This window comes from Hemiscyllium ocellatum, chromosome 12 (assembly GCF_020745735.1).
Source record: "Hemiscyllium ocellatum isolate sHemOce1 chromosome 12, sHemOce1.pat.X.cur, whole genome shotgun sequence".
NCBI lineage: Eukaryota > Metazoa > Chordata > Chondrichthyes > Orectolobiformes > Hemiscylliidae > Hemiscyllium > Hemiscyllium ocellatum.
In genome coordinates this window covers 28,962,991-28,982,599 of record NC_083412.1, presented here as the reverse complement: position 1 = coordinate 28,982,599, position 19,609 = coordinate 28,962,991, and the positions used below count along the sequence as shown (strand labels likewise).

General features: G+C 39.6%; 1 protein-coding gene across 1 annotated transcript in view; it reads right to left on the bottom strand.

Annotated features, from left to right (window-relative positions):
• LOC132820999 (pyruvate dehydrogenase E1 component subunit alpha, mitochondrial-like) overlaps positions 1-19,609 on the bottom strand; it is a 38,873-nt gene that overhangs the window by 6,051 nt on the left and 13,213 nt on the right. The window contains exons 3-9 of the mRNA XM_060833460.1: positions 18,330-18,503; positions 16,263-16,389; positions 13,851-13,942; positions 13,587-13,679; positions 6,884-7,039; positions 2,175-2,246; positions 1,009-1,076 (exon numbers count right to left, since the gene is read on the bottom strand). Of these exons, the coding sequence (XP_060689443.1) occupies positions 1,009-1,076; positions 2,175-2,246; positions 6,884-7,039; positions 13,587-13,679; positions 13,851-13,942; positions 16,263-16,389; positions 18,330-18,503 (782 nt within the window). The remainder of the gene's footprint in view (positions 1-1,008; positions 1,077-2,174; positions 2,247-6,883; positions 7,040-13,586; positions 13,680-13,850; positions 13,943-16,262; positions 16,390-18,329; positions 18,504-19,609) is intronic.

Sequence of the window (19,609 nt, the reverse complement as noted above, 5' to 3'; positions counted from 1 at the left end):
GGATTGCTTCACAGATGTTTTTGTGAATGCATGAATTTGTTTAATTTCTCAGAATTTCTATCTCTGAACGGGGTAAACAATGGCACATTAACATTAAAAGTTTACTGTAGTAGTGATAAAGATCAGCTATATTCAAATGAGATGTACCATAATACTGTGATAAATGTAAAATATTTTTAGAATTTGTATTTTTAAAAGAGGCAAATGTGCATCTTCAGTTCTGAAGCTAGCTTTTAGTTTAAAAAAGGTCAGTACGTCATCCACAATTTCCAAGGAGGTATCTGATTTAGCATTGCAGAAGAGCTTGTGCAGAATTGTTTAAGTTGTCAGAACTGAGACACTCAGGCTAACAGTGATATGCAGTTACTTTTGTTCGGTCACTAAATTACAAATACTAATGTAATCTTTTGATACCAAATTTATCTATTCAGAAAATTCTATCTTGCTCAGTTGCAAATTGTTTCAGCAAGACAAAATCGTTCCTGTACAATCAGAGTTAACATTTCGGATGCAGTTCTGAAGAAAGGCCACTGGACCTGAAATGTTAACTTTGGTCTCCACAGATGCTACAGACCTGCTGAGTTTGTCTAGCATCTGCAGTTCTTTCAGTTTTGTCTCCCGTATAACTTCAGTTAAAGACGATGTAGGGATTGAATTACATACAAATGATTCAATGCCAGTAGGAATGAGATTTCTCTGGGAATGAGTAAACAAAAAGATGATTGTTGGGAAATATTTGAAACATTGTTCTGCTGTCTATGTATAAACTGTAGTAAATGTGTAGTCTTGTCTTTTTATTCTTATGTAATAAATGCTATTTTGTTAAAGAACATTTGCAGCTTTGAGTTAATACTTTTCAGTGACTGAATACCAGAGACTAAATGCAAAAATTAAACGTTTCTAGGATCCATTCTAGGATCCGACTTGTCCAGTATTACCAATAATGGAGATTGTAACAATACCAAAAGGTAACGTAATTTAATTGGCTTTGTCTACACATAGCTTTACCTGATACCAGGATCACTCATACTGTGTCCATGATAACGATATGTTTGCAGTTCCATCAAGATAGGGCCCTGAAATTGAATAAGTGTTAGAATTCATTGAACAAACAATAATCTACCTGATAATATGCCATATATAGAGGTATATAACATAACAGGTGCCTGGAATGTATGCAGCTCATTGAAGGATTCATATACCACCACAAAAGATAAAAATATCAAGTGACTATTGGTGTCACCACGACTGATGCATGCTGACCTCTTATTTTTGGATTATTGCCCCTCAATAATTCTTATTAAACACATGTGTATCTCTTAATATCCTTTAGAAATCAAAATTCAGACTACACAATGATCTCCTTATGTGGCATTTCAATTTATTCCCTTGTGACCAACTGCAAACGTTTAGTGGATGAATATCAACAACTACAAAGTGCAGTGGTTACTGGTATTCGTCACCAAAACAATACAAACATCTCAAATCTTCAATATGAAATACAATAACGTACAAGAAGAACAAAAAAAACATGAGAATTCAAGGCTTTTATTGTAGCTCAAGTAAGCAACGACAGGAATAGGTGCTGCTTGATTTCTTCAAGTCCTGTTGCCAGACACCTGTTTTGATTTATACTTTCCTAAAACATTATTCCATTATCAATAATAGATGCTCAGTCTCGTTAGTGCAATGTACAGAGGAACCTCAATTATCCGGCATTCCATTATCCAAATTTTGGATTATCCAAACAAGATCAGGATCCCAAGGCCCTCATGCTTGGCTAAACTGTGTTATCCGGCATTCGATTAACTGAACGAAATACTCCCCACCCGTGTCCTTCGGATAATTGAGGTTCCTCTGCAAACGATTTGTCATTTATTTGGGATTTGTTTTGTATCCTACAGTAAGTCACAAAATTTACAGATGTTAGCGAGCACTATACAGGACTAAGTTAATCCCAACATTTATAAAAAACACACATTTATATCCAAACTTCAGCAGCAGTTCACACTTTGGGTTGTATGTTCCTATTATAATACAAGTTGTTTTGTAGACTTCTATAAATAGCATTCTTTGAACTAAATACTTTTGGAAATCCACTGATTTCTCTACTACTGAACCATTTCTAACTAAAACAAATAACTTCACGTACTCCAGTAATATTTTTGTTTTACCTTTCCAGACCTGCAGTAATCTGCTGCAAACCTTGTGGCTTCTCTAACACACAATATATCCATGCCATCGACCTGTCAACAGAATGGAGTAAGATGGATTGATATATAACATACAGTTGCAAATACACCTTTAAGAATCATGTTGTTACTGTGTTTTCTCACGTTCCTTTATCAGAAGACAGCAGTGCTGTTCCAGTAATCTGTGGGCCAAACTGACCATTCTAGAAATGTCACATATGAAGGACATTAGGTACAAAATAAAATCCTGGTGCTTTATCATATGATTAAGAGCAGTGTGGTATTATAGTTTCTTGGTGCGTCCTAAGTCAAAAATTGTATAACTAAAAATGTAGACACAATTGTTATTCAACTAAACGCACGAACAAGGATCACTAAAATGATAAATTGGAAGGATAAGCTATATTATAGGCTTGAGTAACAAGTGAAACTGGTTATTTTACGCAGCCATGCAGTTACAACATAAATGGTGTTTTCCACTAACAGGATGCATCCATCAAGCTGAGAAGTGGCTTTCTGCCTATCACACAAATCAGGAACATGGTATGAATTTCATTGTTTTGTACATATGAACATACAGAAGAACCAAGTATACCATTCAGCCTATCAATTCTAACCTGCTACTCAGTAAGATCAAGGCTGATCTTTTTGTTTCAAATTCCAAATTCTCACCTCCACCCAATAATCTTTGATTTTCTGCCGAACACAAATGTACCCTTTATCTCAAAAATATGTCCCCACCTCTACCACAGGCAGTGTTATAAAGTCATATAAATCTCCATTTATGTCCTAAAAGAGTTCTAGATGGATCTACAAGAGGAAACATCCTTTTTGCATCCATCTTGTCAAGACCATTCAGAATCTCATACATTTCAATCAATAATGAATCAATCCTCATCTCCTCTGAACTCCAGTGGAAACATCCCCAGGCCAAAGGGAGGACTGCCGATGCTGGAGATTAGAGTCAAGAGTGTGGTGTTGGAGAAGCACAGCAGATCAGGCAGCATTCGAGCATGAGAATCAACGTTTTGGGTAAAAGGCCCTTCATCAGGAAACATCCACACATTCACCTTCATATCCTCATAAAACAATCTGCTTATTCTCGGTATCAAATCTAGTAAATCTCCTCTGACCAGCCTCCAATGCATTTACATCCTAACAGAGACCAAAACTGCATGCAGTATTCAAGGCTTGGGCTCACCAATCCCCAGTAGAACTGAATCATAACATCCTCACTTTTATGTTAAACGTTTCTTTTAATAAAGGATAGCATTTTATTAGCCTTCTAGGTTATCTGCTGTGCCTGCACCAACATTTTGCGAAACATGCACCATAACAAATCCCTTTACACCTTGAAATTCTGCAGTTGTTCTCTAAGTTTCGAGTAGATTCCCAATGGTATGGAAACAGGCAATTTGGCCCAACAAGTCCACACAGACCCTCTGAAGAGTAACCCACCCAGACCCATTCCCCTACCCTATATTTACCTCTGACTAATGCACCTAACACTATGAGCAATTTCGTACGACCAATTCACCCGACAGGCAAAACTCTGGATTGTGGGAGGAAACCCGAGCACCTGGAGGAAACCCCACACAGACATGGGGAAAATGTGCAAACTCCACACAGACAGTCGCCTGAGGTGGGAATCGAACCGGGGTCCTAGTGCTGAGAGGCAGCAGGGCTTACCACTGTGCCACCATGATGTCATACTTTGCTTTTTAATTTTTCCTATCAATGCAAATAATTTCACATTTTGGTATATTACCCACTTTGGTTTTTGACTTTTGCTTACTCTCTCAACCTATCTACATCTGTCTGCAACTGCCTTAGATCTTCATGATGTTACTATGTGGGCGGCACGGTGGCACAGTGGTTAGCACTGCTGCCTCACAGCGCCTGAGACCCGGGTTCATATCCCGACTCAGGCGACAGACTGTGTGGAGTTTGCACGTTCTCCCCGTGTCTGCGTGGGTTTCCTCCGGGTGCTCCGGTTTCCTCCCACAGTCCAAAGATGTGCAGGTCAGGTGAATTGGCCATGCTAAATTGCCCGTAGTGTTAGGTAAGGGGTAAATGTAGGGGTATGGGTGGGTTTCGCTTCGGCGGGTCGGTGTGGACTTGTTGGGCCGAAGGGCCTGTTTCCACACTAAGTCTAAAAAAAAATCTAAAAATGTTGGTCTCATCTATGAATTCAGCTACTATGTCTTCAATCTCTTGCCCAAGGTATTGATGTGAATTTTACAAAGTTGACGCTTAAGCACAGACTCCTGTAGAACGTAATCACATCCTATCAAAGACCTATTTGTGCACATTCTACTTTCTGCCAGCCAACCAATCATCTTCACTACATCATTAGCTTTTGTTTTACACAATAATCTTTGTTGTGGTACCTTTTCAAATGTCTTCCGGAAATCACGTGTACAGTAGTACATCTATAGGCTCCCTTTTATCCAGTGCATGATATTCTTTTAAAGAATTCCAATTAGCGATTAAACACGATTTCTCATTCACAAAACCTTGCTGATGCCCCGTGATTACCTTGACATTTTTGAAGTGTGCAGTGATCATCACCTTAATGATCAATTCTAACAATTTCCCTACCATTGACACCAAGTTAACTGGCTTTTGTTTCCTGTTTTCTGCCCCCACTCCTGTTTTCAATAGACATGTTCCATTTGCTATTTCCAATCCGATGGAAACTTTCCAAAATATCCTATACTTAGGAAAATTAACAACACATCTACTACCTTATTAGCACACACTTTTAAGACCCTGGGATGAAGTTCATCTCGACCCAGAAAGTTTTCAGCCTAAAGGTCCATCATTTTGCTCAGTACTACTTCCCTCGTGATTGCAATTTCACAAAGTTTCTCTCTGCCTCACACTGACTGACTTACAGCTATTTCTGGAATGAGCCCCACCTCAGGGTGCTTTTACACAGAGGGCATTAGTTAATCCTGACTCATTACACAACATACTCCACTATCCATTCCAGAATGTGCTGATCTAAGAAACCATTTCAAAACAATTCTCTAAACTTTTCATCTAGTAGACTGCGGCCAATCTGATTTGTCAAAGTTTATGTAGATTAAAGCATCCTAAGGGTATTGCCAACTCTATCACAGTAACCCATTATTTCTTGTCTCGTGTTGTGGTTACCATTGGGAGACTTGCCAACTACTCCCACTCATGACGTATTTTCCCTATTATTCCCCATTTTTACCCAAACTAATTCTACATCCTTATTTCCTGAACCAAGGTCATCTGTAGCGACTGCCGTCTTTGATTAACAGTTACCCCTCTACCATTACATAGCTTCCTATTGCTTTTAAACGTCCTTTACCACACAATACATATAATCCGATCTTGCCATCCTGAAAAAATGTCTCTGCAATGATATTAAAGATCGTATTTATTTACTTTAATGCACGCGATCAATTTGTTTATTTTGTTATGAATGCTACGTGCATTCAGGTAAAGCCTTTAGTTTAGTCTTGAATTTTGATGCACTTCTTGGGTTTTTTTTTTCTGTTCCTTCTGCCATTCTCTGACCCTCATTTTCCAGACTACTATTTTCCACTGTTTTTACTTTTTAATGAATATTTTTTCCCTATTTGATTTTCTGCCCCAACTTTAATTTAATACCCTCTTCACTTCTCTAGTTGTACAGGTCACAAGACATCAACTCTGTACAGTTTAGATGTCGACTCCACTTATCCCACAAACTGAAAACTTCTCCACACTAGTCTTTCTGCTATAAACTAATCTCTCTAATTTTAAGGATCCTTTAACATTTCATCTGATTGTGTGTCTGGACTGCATTTGTTAAATAACCAAGTGTGCGAAGAAATATACCTACAATTAATTTAGGATTGCTCGTTAGCCTCACAGCATGGAACGAGTTTATGTACAGAAAACTATGCATTAGTTATAAAAATGCCGTTCTTTGCAGACAGAAGGAACATTTAAACATGCAATATGCCTGTTTTAACTCAACAAAATAGGTGACAGCCACCCTCCAATTTAGTCAAAAGTTGTCAATTGTCAGTCATTAATTGGTACATTCTCCATGGCAACACCTCTACCATTCAGAGTCCACTTGCAAACTTATCAGCAGAGTCCTTTCATATAGAAATGTTGCTTTCTCTTTATATTGGTTTCTCTTGTGAATTACCCTGATGATTGTAAGATTTTAAGGTCTGAGGAAAAAGTTTTTTTTCCCAGCAATACTCTAAATGAATTTAAAATCCTTGCTTTCGCAGAGATTTGAACTGATGTTTCTGGATCATTAGTCCAGGTAAGGTTCCAGAAGACAAAAAGGTAGAAACTGGCATGGTGCTAAACTAAAGATTTACAGAGGAACCCTTGTGAATATCTAAGTCTTTGCTGTCTAATTCAACATATAGATATTGGTCTATTGACTAACTGGTTTAAATCTCTGCCAATTATTGCATAATTACTGAAGAAGTTTTCTTGCGATAATAAACCAATAATTGTGTTTAATAAGATATCTGGTTAATCTGTAAAATCTGAGATGAGGTATTTAATCATCTTGATAACCGGATAAAATTATTTTTGTTTTCTGTTATAACCCATTGAGTACTGAGACAAGATCAATGGTCACAACAACACTGCAAAACAGATTCAATTTCCCCTTATTAACAGTACTTGAATGGGCCAGAGCATCTTACCCTCAGACCAGGAATGAAGTCACCTCTCTTGTAGTAGTCTGTGCTGGCTGCTGCCCTCTCCACAGAGGTACCCATGCCATACCTGTTGTTCTCACAGATAAATATGCAGGGCAATTTCCATAACATTGCCATATTGTAGGTTTCAAAAATCTGGCCCTAAAAGGTGAAGATTAATTAAACAATAAAACAAAGAGACTAAATTAGGAAATAAGTGTTTTGAGTAAAAACCTCAGTGCCATTTTCACTTCACTTTGACAAAGCTATGCAATACATCAGATAAATCTTACCTAATGGGAAATCTTAAAATTTAGGAAGCACTTCTTCACACTAATTCTTTTAAAGTTTGGGTAAAGTTAATCAATAGACAAAATATTACATCCTTAAAACATTTGTATGAGCTAATTCAGCTCTACAGACCTTTCCATAGGTCATCAAGTCAGAACAATGCTATAGTTTGTATCAAGCACCAAATTCTCTTATTGCCCTTGTGTCTGGCTGGCCACGTTCCTGGCTAAGTAGATATGTACTCTCAGAATCTCACAGATGTGCATCAAGTTTAAGGATGCCGACAGTTTGCAAACAGCTGGATCATGACTTCTGATTTAGGATTTACCCAATACTGAGACAGCACTAACAGAAGCATTTATTAGCCTCTCAAAATCAGGAAAAATATTTAATTATTAGGCAAGAAGAGTTGTCCGTCAGGTTCAAAGCTTGGGCACTCAAGTCTTACACTTCGACAAAATTTTGCATCTGGAAAATTTCACACATCATGAACCTTCTGGTTCACAATGGACAGCATAAAATCATCTGTTGTAAAGAAAGCAGGTCTACAGACAAATGAAGACCAAGGACACCAAAAAAACTCATGTCTCAAAGAGGAGGTGGGTGAAAGCATCAGGAAACCCAGCAAATCGCAAACAAAGTTCTTTAATTCTTTAGCAGTCAAGACCATGATAGTCCCAAGGACACAACCCCACTGACGGCTAAGAATTAAAGTAGTGTTCATCAAGGACAGAACGGTTGCGCACACATTAGAAACAGCATTAAGGATTTCTTCAACCAAGACTCAGTCCTGGATGACATCCCACAGTTTAAGACATAGGAGCAAAATTAGGCCATTCAGTCCATCAAGATGGTTATGGTAGGGGATTTTAGCGTTAAGGGTTTAGATGAAGAGGAATTTGTTAAGTGTGTACAACAAAGTCTTCTGATTCAACATGTGGATGTATCTACTAAAAAATATGCAAAATGTGACCTACTCTTGGGAAATAAGGCAAGGCAGGTGACTGAGGGGTCAGTGGTAGACCAGACCTAAAAGTTCAAGTTCTAAATTGGAGGAAGGCTAATTTTGACAGTATTAAGCATGAACTTTCAAAAGCTGATTGGGGACAGATGTTCACAGGTAAAGGGATGGCAGGAAAATGAGATGCCTTCAGAAATGAGATAATGAGTGCCCACAGACAGTATGTTCCTGTCAGGGTGAAGGACAACACACTTAGGTGTAGGGAAAACTAGATAATGAGAGAAAGAGGTTTTGGTTAAGAAAAAGAAGGAAGCATAAGTCAGGTGTAGACAGGAGAGATTGATAGAATCCTTACAAGAGTATAAAAGAGTATAGTTAAGAGGGAAATTAGGAGGGCAAAAAGGGGGCATGACATAACTTTGGCGTATAGAGTTAAGGAGAATCTAAATGGATTTTATAAGTACATTAAGGACAAAAGGATAACTAGGGAGAGATTAGGGCCCCTCAAAGATCGGCAAGGCAGTGCATGCGTGGAGTCACAGGAGATGGGGGCGATGCTAAATGAGTATCTTGCATCTGTGTTCACTGTGGCAAAGGACATGGAAGATGTAGTATGTGTGGAAATAGATGGTGACATCTTGAAAAACTTACATATTACAGAGGTGGTGTTGAATGTCTTGAAACACATAAAAGTGGATAAATCTCCAGGACCTGATTAGGACCTAGAACTCTGTGGGAAGCTAGGGAAGAGATTGCTGGGCCCCTTGCTGAGATATTTGTATCATTGATAGTCACAGGTGAGGTGCCAGAAGACTGGAGGTTGGCTAACATGGTGCCACTATTTACAAAAGTGGTAAGGAAAAGCCAGGGAACTACAGGCCAGTGAGCCTGACATCAGTGGTGGGCAAGTTGTTAGAGAGCAATCCTGAGGGACAGGATTTATAAATATTTGGAAAGGCAAGGATTGAGTAGGAATAGTCAACATGGCTTTGTGCGTGGGAAATCATGTCTCACAAACTTGACTGAGTTTTTAAAGAAGTAACAAAGAGCATTGATGAAGGCAGAGCAGTAGACCTGATTATTGTTCTTCAGCAAGATGTTCGACAAGGTTCCTCATGGGAGACTGGTTAGCAAGATTAGATCTCATGGAATACAGGGATAACTAGCCATTTGGATGCAGAACTGGTTTGTAGGTAGAAGACAGTGGGTGGTGATGGAGGGTTGCTTTTTAGACTGGAGGCCTGTGACCAATGGAGTGCCACAAGGATCAGTGCTGGATCTACTGCTTTTTGTCATTTATATAAAAATAATTTGGATGTAAATATAGCAGGTATACTTAGTAAATTTGCAGAAGACACCAAAATTGGAGGTATAGTGGACAGCAAAAAAGGTTGCCTCAGATTACAACAGGATTTTGATCAGATGGGCCAATGGGCAGAGGAGTGGTAGATGGAGTTTCATTTACATTATTACGAGGTGTTGTATTTTGGGAAATCAAATTGGAGCACCTAACGGTAAGGTCCTGGGGAGTGTTGATGAACAAAGAGACCTTGGAGTGCAGGTTCATAGTTCCTTGAAAGTGGAGTCACAGTAGATAGGATAGTGAAGGCGGTGTTTGGTATCCGTTCCTTTATTGGTCAAAGCATTGAGTATAGGAGTTGGTGGTCATGTTGCGGCTGTACAAGACATTGGTTAGGCCATTTTTGGAATATCATGAATAATTCTGGTCTCCTTCCTATTGGAAGGATGTTGTGAAACTTGAAAGGTCCAGAAAAAAAATTTACAAGGATCATGCCAGGCTTGGCGGATTTGAGCTATAGGGAGAATAGGCTGGGGCTGTTTTCCCTAGAGCATGGGAGGCTGAGGAATCAGCTTTTTAACGTAGAGCATGGTGCATGTATGGAATTAGCTGCCAGAGGAAGAGGCGGCGGCTGGTACAATTACAGCATTTAAAAGGCATCTGGATGGGTATATGAATAGAAAGGGTTTAGAGTGTTATGGGCTAAGTGCTGGCAAATGGGACTAGATTAGTTTAGGATATCCGGTTAGCATGGACGAGTTGGACCGAAGGGTCTGTTTCCATGCTGTACATCTGTGACTCTATGACCAAGTCTGCTCTGCCATTCAACCATGGCTGGTATGCTCCTCAACACCATTTGCCTGCCTTCTCCCTTTAACCCTTAATCCCCTGACAAATCAAGAACCTATCTTTCTTTGACTTCTTGGAACCCTGCAGTGATGAGTTCCACAGATTAACCACCCTCTGAACGAAAAGAATTCCTCATCTAAGTTCGTCCCTCAGGTTGTAGCCTCTCCCCCTAGCAGAAATATCTTCTCCTTGTCCACCCTATCCAGGCCTCCGTTTTCGTTAAGCTTCAATGAGATACCCCTACGCCCCGGCACCTCATCCTTCTAAACACCAATGAGTATGGATCCAAACTCTTTGACCGCTCCTCAGATGAAAAACCCTTCATCCCTGGGATCATTCTTGTAAACCGTCCTCCGGACCCCTCCACTGCCAACATGTCCTTCCTTAGATACAGGCCCCAAAATTGTTCTCAATATTCCAAATATGGTTTGACCACAGTCTTATACAAGTTCACATACTCAACAGTACATCTCTGCTCTTGTATTCTAGTCCTCTTGAAATTAATGCAAACGTTACATTTGCCTTTCTAATTGACAACTGAACCTGTACATTAACCTTCAGAGAACCCTGAAGTAGGGCTCCCAAGTCCCTTTGTGCTTCAGATTTCCAAAGCCATACCCCATTTTGAAAACAGTCTTTGCCTCTTCTGTCGAAGAAAGTGCAGAACTTCACACTTTCCCATATTGTTTTCCATCTGTCACTTCTTTGCCCATTCTCCTAGCATGCCCAAGTCGCCGTCCTCCTTCTATTTCTTAAACATTACATGTCCCTGCACCTCTCTTTGTGTCATTTGCAATTTTAGCAGCAATGCCCTCAGTTCAAATCATTGATGTATAACATGAATAGTTATGGTTTTAACATTGATCCCTATCGAACTCCACTAGTCGCTGCCATCCTGAAAAACAACTCCTTCATCCTCACTTTCAGCCTTTGGCCAGTCAGCCAATCTCTATCCATGTCATTACCTTGCCCCCAATGACATGGGCTCTTATTTTATTCAGCAACCTCCTGTGCAGCACCTTGTCTGGAAATTCAAAAAGATCACATCCCCTAGCTGTCCTTTATCTAACTTGCTCGTTACTTCCTCAAAAGAATTCTAATAGATTTGTCCGGCATGACCTCCTCTTGACGAAGCCATGTTGACTCAACCCTATTTTATCTCTCACTTGCAAGCATTCCGTAATCTCATCCTTAAAAAGGGACTCTAAAATCTGATCAACAACGAAAGTCAGGCTAACCAGCCTATAGTTTCCTGTCATCTGCCTCCCTCCCTTTTTAAACAAGGGAGATACATTAATCATTTTCAGTTCCCTAGGACCCTTCCTGACTCCAGTGATTCCTGAAAGATCACCAAAGCCTCTACAATCTCAGCTGTAGCCTTCAGAACTCTGGGGGTATAATCCATCTGGTCCAGGTGATTTATCCTCCTTCAGACTACTAGCTTCCCCAGCACCTTCTCCTGAGTAATGCTCACCACAGAACTACTCTCCATGAGTCCCTTGAAGTTCTCTTATGCTGGCATCCACTGTGAAAACTGATGCCAAGTACCTACTCTGCTCATTCACTATTTCTTTATTCCCCATTATTGCTTCACCAGCCTAATTTTCCAGTGACGTAATAGCTAGACTTCAACTCTTGCCTCTCTCCTACCTTTAAGATATCTAAGAGAAACTTCCTGCAATCTTGTTTTATATTACTAGCTAGCTTACTCTCATTTTATCATCCTCCCTCATTGCTTATTTTAGTTATTCTCTACTGGTTTTTAAAGGCCAACCAATCCTCTGACATCCTATTAATCTTCACCACATGTATGCTTTTTCTTTTGCTTTTATGTTGTTTCCAACTTCCCTTGGAAGAACCGGTTACCTCATCCTCCCTGTAGTATTCTTCTTGGGATTAATTCCTGCTGTGCCTCCTGAAACACCCCAGAAATTCATGCCATCGCAGCCCTGCTAGGCTCCCCAATCAACCCTGGCCAGCTCCACAGTAAATCTTTGTAGTTACCTTTATTCAACTGTAATATCATTACATCTGATTCCAGCTTCTCCCTCTTAAATGGCAAGGTGAATTCTAACATGTTGTAGTCACTGTTCCCCCCCCCCCCCCAGGGGTCCCTTCACCTTAAGCTCCCTAATCAAGTCTGCCTCATTAGACATTGCCAAATCCAGAAATGCCTGTTCCCTACTGGGCTCTACCACAAGATGCTCCAAAACACCTATCTTGTAGATGTTCCATAAATTCCTTTATACGAGATCCACTATCAACCCGATTTTCCCAGTCCACTTGTGTATTGAAGTCCCCCATGATTACTGTGATACTGCCTTTCCGATCTCCAGATTAATTCCTTCCCTGACTACTGCTAGGAAGCCAGTAAGCAACTCCAGTCAGTCAGATTCTTCACCTTCCGACTCTATATCACTTCGTTATCAAAATAATTTCATTTCTTGCTAACAAGACAATCCCACCCACTCAGCCCAATTGCCTGCCCATTCGATAAGATGTGCATCCTTGAATATTTAATTCCCAGCTCCGAACCTCTAGCTTGTGGCTCAGATAGTAACCCAGAATTTACCATCTTTTTGGGTCTGCTTTTTTCTAATTTAGGCCCTAGCTCCTCAAATTCCCTTAAGTACAACCCCTTTCCTCTTTTTATGTAGATCATTGGTACCTACGTGGACCACGGCAATCGAAAACTTCCCACCCTGTTCCAAGCTTGTCGGTAGCCCAGATGAAATATCCTGAACCTGGACATCAGACAGGCAACACAGCCTTTGGGTTTCTTGGCCACATAGAACAGTGTCTATTCCCCTGACTATGCCACCAATAATGTCTGACCAAATTTGTGGTGGTTAATCCAAGTGATGTGACTACCTCCTGGAACACAGCATCAGGCAACTCTCCCTCCCTGATGTGTACCACTGTTTGAAACAAAGACTTGAGCTCATCAGTTCTGAGCCAGATGTGATCAGTACGAACCACAATAGCGTCCACCAGCTTCCACAACACGCAGTTACAACGGATCCAACCTTGGGTTGTTTAATCATCTCATAACCTGAGTGGCAAAATGTCATCCTTGGTCTTGGGGGACCGCCTAACAATAACAATCTGATATTTTCTATGAATGATTACATATCAAGTCAAAGCTACATTCAGCATTTTCAATTTGCCTCTACCAAAACTTCCACACATTAATAATCTTACTTTTAACTATAGTCTTATTACTGTATCACTGTCTGATTCTTTGTCACATTGCTCAGTGTTAACATATAGCAGCATGACAGGTCATTTTACACAATTACAAGCCTTACCTGGTTAGCTGCACCATCACCATACAAGGTTACACATATCTCGTCCTTCTCAAAGTATTTGCAGGCGAGTGCAATCCCAGCTCCAAGAGGAACCTAATTCAAAGGATCGAGCATAATCAAATTTTAGTGTTAAAAACTTAACCCATCAAGCAAAATTATATTGCATAATGTATACCACACCTTGGCTTTAATCCAGTCATTAATCTGTACAGCAATTTATAATTACAATCATTCCCTGAACCATGTGGGTAGATCTATCCTTACCTGTGCACCAACAATGCCATTGCCTCCATAGAAATGGTCAGCATACATGTGCATAGAGCCCCCTCTGCCTTTAGCACAACCACTGCGTCTACCTGTTGACAGCATTCATATCGTTTTCATAAGTAACAAATGCAACCAGGAGTTATATTCATGACATACCTTGTTTAACAATCGTTTGTTGATAAAGTTGAATTTGTAGCATGTGAAAAAATTCTTACAGCCCATAAGCAACATGCAATGTAAGGTTCTGCTGCCTAAGCTTAGATAGATTCATACAGCACGGAAAGAGACCCTTCCATCCAACCAGTCTGCGCCAACCACGTTCTCAAGCTAAAATACTCCCACCTGCCTGCGTTTTACCCATGTCCCTCAAAATCTTTCCTATTTATGAATTTATCCAAATGTCTTTTAAATGTTCTAACTGTAACTGCTTTCACCACTTTCTTTGGCAGTTCATTCCACACACGAACCACACAGTAAAAAACAAGTTGGCCCTCAAGTAATTTTTAAAATCTTTCTCAACTTAAAAATATGCCACCTAGTTTTGAATTCTCCCACCCGACGTAAGAGAACCTGGTCATTGACCTATCTATGCCCTTCTTGATTTTATCAACCTAGAAGGTCACCCCGCAATCTCCTATGCTCCAGCGAAAGAAGACCCTGCCTTTTCAGCCTATTTTTATATCTCAAACCCTCCATTCCCAGCAACATCCTGGTAAATCTCTTCTGAACCCTCTCCTGTTTGATAATATCCTTCCTATGACAGGGTGACCAGAACTGGTTATAGTACTCTAGAAGAGGCTTCACCAATGTCCTGCACCACCTCAAAATGATGTCCCAACTCCTATTCTCAAAAGGTCTGAGCAACAAAGGCAAGGATGCTAAACAACTTAACCACACTGTGATGCAAATTTCAAAGAATTATGCGCCTGAACACCCAGATCTTTGCTCTACAACACAACCCAGAGCCCTATCAAGTGTACATTTTTTTTGCATTACCAAAATGCAATGCCTCACATTTATCTAAATCATGCGCCATCTGCCACTCCTCAGCCCACTGACCCAACTGATCAAGATCTCTTTGTAATCTTAGATAACCTTCTTCACTGTCCACAATACCATGAATTTTGGTGTCATCTGCAAACTTACTAACCATTCCTCATATTCTCATCCAAATCATTTATATAATTGACAAAAGCAGACCCATTATTGATGGGTGTGGAACAGCACTGGTTACAGGCCTCCAGTCCAAAAAACAACCCTCCACCAGCACTCCGTCTCCTACCATAAAGTCAATTTTATATCCAATTGGCAAGTTCACCCTAAATCCCCTATGATCCAACTTTACTAAATAGTCTACCATGTGGAATCTTGTCAAAGATTCTACTAAAGTCCAACTAAACAACATCTACCGCTCTGCCCTCAATCTTTTTGTTTACTTCATGTAAAAACTCAATCAAGTTTGAGACATGATTTTGCTTACAAAAAGAAAGGCTGACTATCACTAATCAATCCTTGCCTCTCCATCTGCACGTAAATCCTAACTTTCAGAATCATTTCCAACAACTTACCCATCAACGATTTCAGACTCACAGGTCTTTACTTTTCCAGGCTTCTCTTTATGACCCTTCTTAAGTAATGGCACAATATTAACATTCCTGAAGGGCTTTTGCCCGAAACATCGATTCTGCTGCTCGTCGGATGCTAACCGACTTGCTGTGCTTTTCCAGCACCACACTCTTGACTGTGACCTTCAGCATCGGCACTCCTCACTTTCGTCTACAATATTAGCCACCCTCCAGTCCTCCAGTATTTTATCCATATTTATTAGATGATAGAAATAATTCTGCTAGGGACCCCAGAACCTCCTCCCTGACTTTCCACCATGTCTGGTATACACTTGATCAGGTCCTGGAGATTTATCCACCTTTATGTTTTCTAAGATGTGGCCTCCTGTGACCCCTAAGGTGTGAAAAATGGCATCCTGTAGGAATCTGAATGGAGGTTTCAGTTTTTAACCACATAAACAAATGACTTGGATAAAGAAATAAAGTGTTATTTATTCAAGTTTGCAGACAATACTGAGTTAGTAGACGTTGCATGCAATGTGGATAGGAAAGGGACATTAATAAAGCAACATATTAGACATCAGACACATTAAGATTATCCCATAATGAATATCAGATGGTTATGAAGAACTGCTGTAATGTGTACGGTGTTGTATGTGTGAGAAAACATACTTTCTATAGGAAAATTTAGACTGCCAGTTTCAGATTGGGTAACTGATACTAACTGCAAAGCAGACTCAAAAAGCTGAATGGCCAACTCGTTATGCTGTTTCTTACATGGTATGAGCTGGTGCAAGTTCAGTTCTAAACCACATTTGCTAATATTTTGCTATTCATAACTTACCAGTCAACTCAGCTAGAATTTCTTTGACAGAGATTCCACGTGTGTAAGTGTAACCATGAGACCTATAAGCTGTTATAAGGTGGTCTGTTGGTTTGATTGCAGCCTCTATTCCAACGCAGCAGGCTTCCTGGAATTAAAAATAAGATTTTGATAGTCAGCACTTCATTTAATGAGTCATAATCCAACATATCATTTTCACAACAAAATCACCAGGTCTTCTGCCTGTGTTCACATAAATTACCTAAACTTGTTCTCAACTGTGAGCTATCAAGTCTGCTGAAAATAATTTTTAATGCATTGATTAATGGAACAGCAATGGGATGACAATAGATTGTGTCAGGTCCAGTACAATTTAATACTAGTTAACTGTATGACCAAGTCAATAATATCTTTAGTGTTGTCAAAGGAAAAGGTTTTCATACCAACATTACCAATACAGATTTAACAAAAATTAATGGTTTCAGCAGAACCAGAAACTACACAGTTAGAAGAAAAACAAAGTACATGCCAGAGCAAGACTTAGAGTCAGAGTCATACGGCACGAAAACAGGCCCTTCGGTCCAACCAGCCCATGCCATAATCCCACCTGCCTGCTCCTAGCCCTCGTTTCTCCAAACGTTTCCTATTGATGTACCTATCCAAGATTCTTGTAAACGTTGTAATTGTACCTGCATCCACCACTCCTGAAAGTTCATTCCACACACAAACCACTTTTTATGTAAAAACAAAATTGCCATCATTGTTTTCTCACACATACAACACCGTACACATTACAGCAGTTCTTAAATTTCTCTACACTCACTTTAGGAATGTGCCACCCTAGTCTTGAAACCCCTCCCCCTATTCTAGGCAAAAGACAACCACCATTAACTCTGTCTATACCCCTTGTTATTTTATAAACTTCTATAAGATTACTTCTCAACCTCTTCCACTCCAGTGAAAGGTCCCAGTCTATCTAGCCTTTCTTTATAAGTCAAACCCTCCACAACTGGCAACATTCTGTAAATTTCTTCTGAACCCTCTCCTGTTTAATCATATCCAATGGGTGACTAGAACTAGACAATATCCCAGAAGAGGCTTCATCAATACCCTGTACCTCCCCAACATGATTTCCCAACTCCAATATTCAAAGGACTGAACAATGAAGCAAGTGTGCCAAATGCCTTTTTAACCACCCTGTCTATATGTGATGCAAACTTCAAAAAATTATGTACCTGAACTCCTAGGGTGTCTGTTCGACAACACTACCTAAGGCTCTACCATTAATTGGATAAGCCCCACTCTTGTTTGCAAGGTATTGCATTTTGATACAACATTTATCCAGATTGAACGCCTCTGCCATTTTTCAGCCCATTGACCCCTTCACCAAGATACCTTCGTAATCTTTGAAAACCTTCTTCACTGCCTACTCTGCCAACAATTTTGGTGTTGTTAATATGGAAACAAATAAACTAATTAGGAAATGAGTATGTAGCATATTAATAAGGAAATACACAATACAAACAGTCACCCTCTAAATACAACACTGGATATCCTAGAAATGAAAATTGCCGCAAATGCTCATTAGGTCAGGCTGCGGAAAGAGAAACAGTTAAGGTTTCATGACCATTGCACTTCATCAGGCCTGATTCTGTATTTACAAGTCAATTGAACCATTTCTCAATCTTTTCAATTGGTAGATTTGACAGGACACTCTACTCATTATGTGCGATGGGAAAGATGAATTCCCATAAATGTCTCCTGCTAGGCACTGAATCTTAGGTTTTCAAACCTAACCTTTAAGAGAACCTCAGCATAATGCTCTTTCAATATAACGGTTTATATTTGAACTGTATTGAAGATTACATCAATACCATAGGAGAGAAACTTTCAATGCATAAAGGCTATACAATTGTTAAAAAAAAGTATATAAAACTGATTTTTCTAACAATTTCCAATAATTGAAATATTTCGTGTGGACTTTCATGTGTGATTCCAGGATCCACTTTTAATTAGGTGCGAATAGTTCATTTTGTAGATTGGCTAAAAGAAACGTTTCATTAAAGCAGTCATTTTCTTTATACATACTTGACCATCACACAAATGGCAGAACCCACGAATGATCTTCTGTTTGTACAGCTGGTCTGCTTTGAGCTCCATACGACGAATTAATTGCATTATCCGGTAGCACTTAAGGCCATCTTCTCTGGTCAGGATGACTGTGGTTGCAGGACCTTCTTCAAGACGATGCAAGTCACATTTCTGTATTTAAAAATAATCCTTTACAACAAAATGTCTGAAAACAGCAATACTGCAAGTATGCACAGAATATTAAACACAGACTTCCCTAAAAATGCTAATAACCATGAAATGTTCTACCTATTGGGATTGTATCAAATCGTTCTGCCAAACAGATATCTGAGTGTACCACCGCATATGGAAAAATGATTAACTTGAATTCTGTTTAGTGGATGGCATCAGCTATTTTCATGCTGAGGGTTTGAAGTTTGTAAAAACGAAGATTTATCACTGAGTTAAGGCGGAATCGTTAGTGAGGGCTTATTTACATATGGACACTATCTCTTGGATTTTTACAATTTTTATAAAGTAATCCATCTTTTCACATTTGTTTCCTTCATGAAACACAGATTGGAGTAACGGCAGGCAGTCATTAAATGTGTGTATTGGGAATGTGCAGAAATTACTTCCATACTGCCAGATTGCTCTTTCTCCCCCTTTCTTAACTACTTATGTTACACTTGCTCTCCATGAGGAAGTTTCACAATGTGCACCTCAGGTATTACTTTTGCCTTGTATTTCACACATTCTCTTTAAGTCTTGAAGAAAACAAGCAGGCAATTCGAAAATGAGGGGAAAGGCATGGGCAAAATCATGTCCTGTGTAATATCGGAATGTCAATTGGTGCTTAAACGTTTAACCGATTTCAAATCAGCATTTATACCACACATCAGGCAAGGAATAAAATTAGTATTAATGGAATATATCTAATAGGTTAAATAAATTCATGAGGTGTCACTCTGAGCTCTCTTTTGGGTTGTCTGTTCTTAATAACAGGGAGAAAGTGAGGACTGCAGATACTGGAGTACCAGAATTGAAAAATGTGGTGCTGGAAAAACACAGCAGGCCAGGCAGCATCCGAGGAGCAGGAGAATCGACATTTCGGGCATAAGCCCTTCTTCAGTCCAAAATGTCAATTCTCCTGCTCCTCGGATGCTGCCTGGCCCGCTGTGTTTTTCCAGCACCACATTTTTCACCTCTGTTCTTAATAACACCATGCCCACAAAATGTGCAAGAAAATTACAGAATAAAATAGTCAATTTGAGTTCCATTTAATGAATATTTTCTGG